This window comes from Cucurbita maxima, unplaced genomic scaffold (genome assembly GCF_002738345.1).
Source record: "Cucurbita maxima cultivar Rimu unplaced genomic scaffold, Cmax_1.0 Cma_Scf00008, whole genome shotgun sequence".
NCBI classification, from domain to species: Eukaryota; Viridiplantae; Streptophyta; class Magnoliopsida; order Cucurbitales; family Cucurbitaceae; genus Cucurbita; species Cucurbita maxima.
Window position 1 is genome coordinate 2085958 of NW_019272024.1, and position 8987 is coordinate 2094944.

Genomic DNA, 8987 nt, shown 5'->3' on the forward strand with positions numbered 1-8987 from the left:
AAAAAAAAAAAAAATAATCCCAAAAAACAAAAAAAAAAAAAAAACTTTGCTTTTGAGAAAAAAAACGATCAAAATTAATTTTACCGAATTTTTTAGTAATTCGTACAAAAAAAACATAACTTTATAAGTATATTACTAAATAAATAAAAAAAGAAAGAAGACAAGACATAGTGGGAAGCCCACTCGCGCATCCCGCGCGTGTAACTCGTTCTCGGCCACCACTTCTGCGTTTCACAGTGAACAATGGAGTCCGAACTAACGAGCTAAACGATGAGCTTCATCAATCCGTTCAACAGCTTTTCGAATCCATCTTCAATCCAGTCTACGATCTCGCAGATTTCGTCGAATATTCCAGCCCCTATTTCCTTTTTCTTTACTATGATCGTCAAGCCGAAACCCTAGTTTTTGTATTGTTTGGTTTTCGATTCTACATCCTCCACCTGCATCGATCGTGGTAGATTACATGAATGGCTTCAGTGCTGCAAGTCGGCGATGATGCGGGAGGGAATCCCAGGAGAACGGATTATGAAAAGTTTAGTGCCGGGAAGCAACAGAAAGAGCGTAAAATTTCCAAACACGTCGCTCGAAATTCCGTAAAAACTCCTGCGGTCACCAATGGCGTTGCTAATCCGTCCTCTCCTTCGTATAATCCGATCGATGCTTTACTCACGTTTAGGGAATCTTCGCGTCAAAATCGGTGCATCGAACCGATTAACGCCGAGGTCATGCCGGGATATACAAGATTTAATAACCGAGTTAGGATTAGTTTGAATTCCAGGTCGAGGTCTGGGATTAAAGAGCTTACGACGAAGCTGAGAAGCGAGCTTGATCAAGTCAGGAGTCTTGTGAAGAAGTTTGAAGCTCAGGAGTTGCAGCTTAGCGGCTATGGTGGGGATTTTGGACATAGTCAGTCACAGTTTTCCGCTAATAATTTGGTAGACAGGGTTGATAGTACATTGAAGGCTAATTCTGAGGTCGGTTCTGCATATCTGCCCGAATCGAGGCTTGTTCGGAGTGTTTCGGTGGCTGAAAGCTTCGGAGAATTTGCAGAGAAAGAGATGAACAAGCATAAGAACACGAAATATACTCCTACAAAGGAGCTCCCATTGCCGGACTGCAACTTGGATGGAGGTAAGATTATTGGTCCTGTTCTTAAAATCTGTAGTAACTTGCTGGAAAGATTGATGAATCATAAATTTGGTTGGGTTTTTAATGTTCCTGTTGATGCAAAACGTTTGGGGCTTCATGATTATCATAAGATCATAAGGAAGCCAATGGATTTGGGTACTGTAAAGATGAGACTAAATAAGAATTGGTATAAATCACCAAAAGAGTTTGCTGAGGATGTGAGACTAACATTTACCAATGCCATTACATATAACCCGAAAGGGGAGGATGTTCATATTATGGCAGAGCAGTTGTCTAAGATATTTGAAGAGAAATGGAAGGTTATTGAAGGCAAACAAAATGATGGTTCAGTTTTACCAACACCCAGTTCTAGAAAATCTCCAGTTCTTGCCACTCCTCCAATGGAATCAAGAACTTTCAGTCGATCAGATTCTACGACGAAGCCTCCGCCTGCGAATCGGGGAAGTTTCGGTAAATCAGATTCGGTAACAAGACCCCTCAATCCCAAACAGACCCTTGTAGATGTTGTTCATCCTGACAAGAAACCAAAAGCAAAGAATCAAGAACACAGAGACATGACTTATGAAGAAAAACAGAAACTAAGCATTGACCTTCAGGATTTACCATCAGATAAGCTGAATAATGTTGTTAAGATTATCAAGAAGAGGAACCAGGGACTCTTCCAAAACGAGGACGAAATTGAGTTGGATATCGGAAGTGTCGATTCCGAAACGCTTTGGGAACTTGAGAGGTTTGTGGCAAACTACAAAAGAAGTTTGATCAAGAACAAGAGAAAAGCTGAGGCCAGTCTTCAATCAGGAGAGAAATCATCTCACTACTCGACCAAGGATACTGTAAGATTTGCATTAAATTTGTTACAGTTTTGACTTCCTTATAAAAAAGGTCAGCTGGGTGAAACATACGCTATACTGTAATGATGCAGGATCCAGCAGTGGCTAATGCAGCAGGAGAACATGTAGGTGGTAATGAAGGTAAATTTATTGAATTATTTATGTAAAAAGCTTTTTAGTCTAAGAAGAACTTAACCTTAGGTAACATAGAAAAGGAAGAACATATTAAAAAGCATAGCAAAACATGTCCCTACCATGGAAACAACCACTTGATACTAGGTTATTGTCTGATGTACCTTAAGTTGAAGAAGGAATAGTGTCTATTTTTCGTCGGGGTTTCTTGGAAAAAAATAGTCGATCATGATTTTCCTACTGGTTGTGGGCGAGGAGAGATTTGAATCCCCAACACCGTGGTTCGTAGCCACGTGCTCTAATCCTCTAAGCTACAGGCCTCACCCCGTCTCCACTGGATCTGTTTCCAGGAATACCCTAAAAAAAGGAACCTTTCATCATGTGCATCCCATGGATGAATCTATAGTTTTAAAGTTCATACCATATCACTAATTTGCTGAGCATGTGATTCAGTCAGTGGTTCTAGCAGAAAGTTGTAAAGTTATATCCTAATCAGTCAAGTGATTATAGAATCTATATCAGCTATTTCCTAAAACTTCACTCATTTGCTTCTTTGTTTTACAGACTCTGAAAATGATAGTTCCTCGACATGTGGAGACGGAATTCAGTCTCACTCAGGTTGAATCGACTAAAATAAGGTAGGAAGTCGAAGTCTGGTACCGAGCTCGGTAGCTTGCTTCGTAGCTTATCCTATCAATATTTAACATTGAGTACTCTTTGTTCTATGATTTTCCAGCATCTGCTCCTTTTATCTAAACCAATTATGCTGAAAGAATTCTGTGTGAATAATCTTATATTTTGATCATTTTGACATTTTTTTTTGAAAATGTTTCCTTGTAGGCCTCTAACTTAAAGATTGTGTTCATCTTGCTTGCATTCTACACCAACATAGGTGATTTGATATCGTATTTCATTATTATTTTTATGGCAGTTCCTCTTTTCATCATGATAAATTTCTTGTAGCTTTGCTTATAGAACCTTCAAACCTTTACGGGACGTTCACTTTTAGGCCGAATTACAAATACGCCCTTCAAACTTTGCAATCGGGTTTCAAAAATACCCTTATTCTTTTAAAAATTTGTAATAGTGTTACGCTTGACTTTTCTAAAATTTTCAAAACTACCCTCCTTCGAGTAGAAATCAGTTAGAATTTTGGATGAAGATTGAGACTTGGAATGGATATGATAATGTTTTGGTCCTAATTTCCGTTTCAGTCTACTACTACATTATTGGACGAGTTTCTACTTCAAGAATAGTTTTTAAACGTTTATGAAAGATTAAGGATAATGTTACAAGTTTTGAATTAAGGGACAAAGGTCAAGGGTATTTTTTTTGTAATTTAGCCTCGTGTTTACACATCTTAACCGATTTTCATTTATATTTTGGTGCAAGCCAATATAAAAAAGAGTAACAAGTCATATTGCGAATGAAGGCTTTTTCTTATGAAGATGAAACTATGTATGAAACACGAAATTGATGAGCTCGTTTCGCTGCAACAGGATCATATGTATAGTTCGGGGATGACGGAGCAATCTCGGGGGCTCATGCAGGTTCAAAGGGAAGAGATCAAAAGTACTCGTCGATAATTTTAGAAGACGGAATCAGAAATCTCATTCATGGTTTGCTTTACATTTGATTAATAGGCATTTCCCCATTTCTTGCTTTGACAATTTGCAAGTCCATATTTTTGTAAAATAAAAGCTAGAAGTTAGCATAAGTCAATTAATTCCCTCTCACATTCTAGGATTGATCTTTCCATGTTCTTTGGCCCCAAACTTATTTACATCCTTGTAACATTTTATGTTGCAGCAGCATCTGTATATACTAAAACCATCTTTTAACATTTTCTTAATACAAATAACTACGTCTAGATCTGAATCTCTCACTTCAATAGAGAGTACATGTCTTATTCTGGTTTTAATCTAACCCCTTTCCTAGTTCTCCCATGTGTATACGACTTAGTCACTCACAGGGTCTGAGAAAAGGATATGAAAGGCGATTTCACTCTAAATAGACCAGGAATGGGCTCGATCACAAGAATATTTTTAGTGGGACATAGTTATGCTAACTTTCATATAATTTGTGTAAATCCGACTCAATGGAGATAGAAGCTTTAAAAAAACGTTAAAAACAGAAAATATTTCTTAAATTCTTAGTGACATTCAATACAAAAATATTTCTTCCAAAAAAAAAAGATTTTTTAATAGTTTTCAAGAACTTGATTTGGTTCAACTTTCAAAAACAGAAAATCAAAGTATTCTTAGTTATTATTGAGGCAACTTAATTTCATTTTATCATTCATCTCATTCAAATAAAAAGTTCTTAGGATGATCCATCAATAACAGAACGTCTTTTCAAAGGTCTGAATTAACAGTCAAAAAATAATTATTCATTTATAAACTGCCTTTTTAAATATATATATATATACATATAAGAACACAAAACTAATATCATCTTAACTTTTCCAAGCAACTTCTATAACAAATTTTCATGAAATATTGGGTTGCCCTGTCACATCATACCAATTGGGTTTGTGAAAACTTATCAATGACTAATTCTGAACACACAATTTTCCACAACCTATCATGGTGGGATGATTCTCAATATTAAAAATTGAAGAGTCTAATATGAAGTATCACAGATTTCAGAACCAACCAACCACAAATCCCACAAAAACATGCCACGGGGAATTATTGATAAACTTTATACGACAGAAAATGATCTAACCTAACAAAAACAGTAAAGCCGGTTGCTCGTAAGCAGCATTATCAGTTACAATTGGGTCGGGAAAAGCAAAAATTCATGAGTTTAATGGGTGATGCGGGCAGAGATACCAGTCCTGATTGTAAATAATATAAACATCTTCTAATTGGCGTTTGCAAACTGGATTCCTTTCTCAATAGAAGCTTTGAGCTCGGGCTTGAGCTTTTCCAAACCTTCTTTCTCGAAGTCTGAGAGAGTACCCAAATCCAAAACTTGTTCTACTCCATTCTTTCCAAGCTTAACCTGTTTATACAATAAAATCAAAGTGAACAACAATTCATGTTGTTGGAGGATTGCGACTATAAAGAAACACCAACAGTTGAACTTCTAATTTTTTGAGTTTCAACTCAAATATATGCTATAAGGAAAAAGCAGTGACGGAACCAGTTACCTTTGAGGCAAAGAATGGAAGTTCAGTGACAGTTGATTGCACAAACGTGCATTCCACAACATCTGGAACCCCATTCAATCCCTTGAGACAAGCATCGGCGAAAAGGGCTCCAGCATAGCTGCCAGAAACAGTAAAAACGTTTAATATATTCACATTGTTCACCGAGTAATATTTGTGTGATGATTGCAACAAAACAATACTGTTCACAAGCCTCGAAGTTCAGGAAATAAACTTCTAATAAATAATCCAGCAGAAAGTAAAAAGTCTTACGCCATTGATAATGTGGCAGAACCCTTTCCTGCCTTTGCTTCCACAACTTCTGTTCCTCCATCTTGAGTTCGCTTGGTAAGAGCCAAAATAGTATCATCTGACAAATTAGCTTTTGGGGTAGCCTGTGACAATCAGATACACCGTATAAAAACAACAAGACCCTCTAATCCAAAGCATCCGATGCAAGAACACTGCTTATATCACTAATAAAATTGTAAACAGAAAGAAAGCTGACTTAGAAAGGGAAGTACCTGAGAAAATAGTGGAAGAATAGTAATACCAGCATGGCCACCAATAACAGGCACATTAACCTCTGTAACAGTATTATAATAGTCAGGCAATAAAGTTTGACCTTGCTCCTATGTGTGCAGCGTAACAAGGAAACACCCTTGATCATTGTAAATGGAAAATTACAGAGAAATTTCAAAAACGGAATTATAGCAACGACTTATACCAGATACTGGAGCATTAGCTTTCCCAGCATAAAAGGTCTTGGCCCTGACGACATCAAGAGTAGTAACACCAAACAACTTCCTTTCATCGTAAGTACCAGCTTTCTTGAAAACCTCAGCAGCAATTGGGACAGTTGAGTTGACGGGGTTACTGATCATGTTAACAAGAGCCTGCAAAACCGTATTTCGATTACAAAATGAAGCCAGATAAAAAAGAAACTAAAGAAAAGAAAATGCATCAGTAGAAGAGTTGTGGGAACAGACATTGGGGCAGTACTTAGCAATGGCTGTGCAAAGTGATTTAACAATGCCAGCATTGATGTTGAAGAGATCATCACGGGTCATCCCAGGCTTTCTTGGAACACCGGCAGGAATGATGACAACATCAGATCCCTCCAAAGCTTTGGCGAGTTGCTCCTCACCCGCGTAGCCGGTAACCTACAAGTCGCAAAAAGAGTTCAGAATAAGCATGCAATGAACACTGATTTAAACAAATTACAGAGAAGCAAAAAATCCTGAAATGAACAAAAATAGCCCAAATCGATGAATACGAAACGCATTAGAACAAAACATAACTCAAAATCGACTTAAAATATGGAGCAGAAAACAAACAATATACATCCGGACACAAAATAACACAGAAACTGAAATCACGCGAACAAAAACAAGATCCATTGCATTCCTAAAAGAGGCATCCACAAATCAAAACACAATTACTCGTAACCGAGCAAGATAAAAGGTGGAAAGAAACGATATTGACCTCGGATCTAGTATTAACATGACCGACATCGGCGGCAACACCAGGAGTACCAGCAATATCGTAGAGTGCGAGCCTAGAAACAAGTGGATTGAGCTTCATAAGAAGCGACAATGGCTGTCCAATTCCACCAGCGGCACCGAGTACGGTGACTTTCCTTTCCGGCACCGATTCGGTCCCAAAGCTACGTCTCAAGAGGTGATTCGATGATGAGGACCTCGAAACGGCAGAACGAACGGATCTGAGAAGTGAGGCCTTCATTGTTCCACGTAGAAGAACACCGACGAAACCAAGAAAGAGAAGAAGAAGAAGAAGAAAGGGGTTTGCGGAAATGAAGGGTTATTCAGATCGAAGCCTTGTGCCTTCGCTTTTATTCTCAAGGCGAAGGGTTCGATGGTAATTTCGATATTTTTTTTCTTTCCATCGGTCTTTTTTCAGATCTTGAATTTTGTTGCTTGGTTATCTAAAAATGGAATTTTTTTTAGTTCAAAATAAAAATAAAATAAAACCCCATAGATATTATAAGCACAATTAAATTTAAATTATAAACTTAAGTTATCGAATTGATCGGGTCAAACAAGGTTCATCAGATCATGTAGAAACAAGGTTCAAATCAATCTACTAGGTTCAAGTCTATCGATCTATTAGAATGCTTCTGCTGTATATATCACATCGTATTGATCGGGTCGAACAAGGTTCATCAGATCATGTAGAAACAAGGTTCAAATCAATTTACTAGGTTCAAGTCTATCGGTCTGTTAGGATGCTTCTACTGCATACATTACATCAAATCATGTAGGAATAAGGTTCAAATCTACCAGTCTGTTAAAGATGCCTATACGTCTCAGCTGCATACATCACTACACTTTTACACTTCCACTTGACACCCATCGACTCTATTTATAGGTCATCTAATAAATTTTTAAATCTTTATAAAATCTTGTATTTTAAATTTTATGATAATAAATATATGATTTTATTAGATACAAAATAAAAAAATTTTAGATAAAAAAATTTATTAAAAGAAAGAGAGAAAAAAAGGTAAATTATATAAACGACGACGCTTTCTGAATTTAACATCTGTTATATACATTAAAAGAATAAAATAGAGGTCTTTGAGTAGACGTTTTATTTTTAAAAATATTTATATTGACAATTTAAACCATGAATTTAAAGAAATAGCGTTTTAAACTTTGAATGGGTATAAAAATAAAAATTTTAAAAAAGTGAAGGGTATAACAACTTAGTCTCCTAAGATTTCATAAAATTTCTAACGTATGTTGATCAATTAACCTGTGAGATCCCACATTGGTTGAAAAAGAGAACAAAATATTATTTATAAGCGTGGGGAAACCTCTCCAAAGCAGTGTAACGGGTCAAAACATCGTGAGGCTGACAACAATATGTAACAGGTCAAAACATATAATATTTGTTAGTGGGTAGGCTTAGGCGGTTACAAATAGTATCAGAGCCAGACACCGAAGCAGTGTGCCAATAAGGACACTAAGCTCTGAAAGGAGTGGATACTGAACAGTGTGCTAGAGAGAGGAACAAAACATTCTTTATAAGACGGTGGAAACCTCTCCCTAATATCGATGGTGAGATCCCACATTGGAGAGCAGGTATGAAAGGAAAAGCATAAAGAAGACAATATCTGCTAGCGGTGAGCTTGGACTTGGACTATTACATAACTCATTACATAAGAGAAAAACCGACACTAAAGCCCAAGAGCTAAATTGTTACCTATAAACGAAAATTCAACACAATACCATGAGAAAACCAAATAAGTTCGTAGTGTTGTGGGCAAAACAAGATGATTAAAGTGAAGGGCATCCTTGAAAAAGATTTTGGACCATTTTCTTTTCTTGCTCTTATCAGCAAAGAAGATGGATGACCTTTGGCCATGGCTGATGCCTTTCCATGAGGCCATCTGGTCATCTTTTTATGGGAATGTGTGCAACTTTAATCTGCTAGAATATTACTATCACTTTACATAATATTCCTATTCATTCAAAGAACAAAACTTACCCCCCCAAAAAAAAAGCATCAAAATCAGGTTGGTTCATAGGACAAGATATAAGTACCTGAAAATAAATTAGACCAACTCCAAAAAATAAGGCATACTGACCACTTTGAAGACTGAATGGTCATTGGGAACTCATCATTCTGGAGTTCTGTAACTGCAAACGCTGAATATAACCAATCTCACACTTTAAGATGTTGGCCAAAAATAGGGGGGGGGG

General features: G+C 36.9%; 2 protein-coding genes across 5 annotated transcripts; one reads left to right on the top strand and one right to left on the bottom strand.

The window, feature by feature from the left end:
• Nucleotides 1-167: 167 nt before the first annotated feature.
• On the top strand, nt 168-3958 carry LOC111483004 (transcription factor GTE4-like). 4 transcript variants are annotated; one of them, XR_002718306.1, is made up of 6 exons: nt 168-1131; nt 1390-1982; nt 2072-2120; nt 2676-2749; nt 2952-3003; nt 3611-3958. XR_002718306.1 is itself a non-coding variant. In XM_023129077.1 (4 exons), exons 1-3 carry the CDS (start codon nt 468-470, stop codon nt 2732-2734), a joined length of 1623 nt encoding a protein of 540 aa, XP_022984845.1. In that variant the 5' UTR covers nt 168-467; the 3' UTR covers nt 2735-2749; nt 3611-3958. The 4 variants fall into 4 exon arrangements, 1 of the variants encoding a protein (XP_022984845.1); XR_002718304.1 differs by having other exon boundaries at nt 168-1982; XR_002718305.1 differs by having other exon boundaries at nt 168-1982; nt 2676-2745; nt 2949-3003.
• Nucleotides 3959-4680: 722 nt separating this feature from the next.
• LOC111482765 (malate dehydrogenase, mitochondrial) lies at nt 4681-7110 on the bottom strand. Its single transcript, XM_023128706.1, has 7 exons — nt 6748-7110; nt 6252-6425; nt 5990-6158; nt 5787-5848; nt 5536-5657; nt 5266-5383; nt 4681-5117 (listed from the first exon to the last, which is right to left on the bottom strand). Exons 1-7 carry the CDS (start codon nt 7003-7005, stop codon nt 4977-4979), a joined length of 1044 nt encoding a protein of 347 aa, XP_022984474.1. The 5' UTR covers nt 7006-7110; the 3' UTR covers nt 4681-4976.
• Between the last annotated feature and the right edge of the window lie 1877 nt (nt 7111-8987).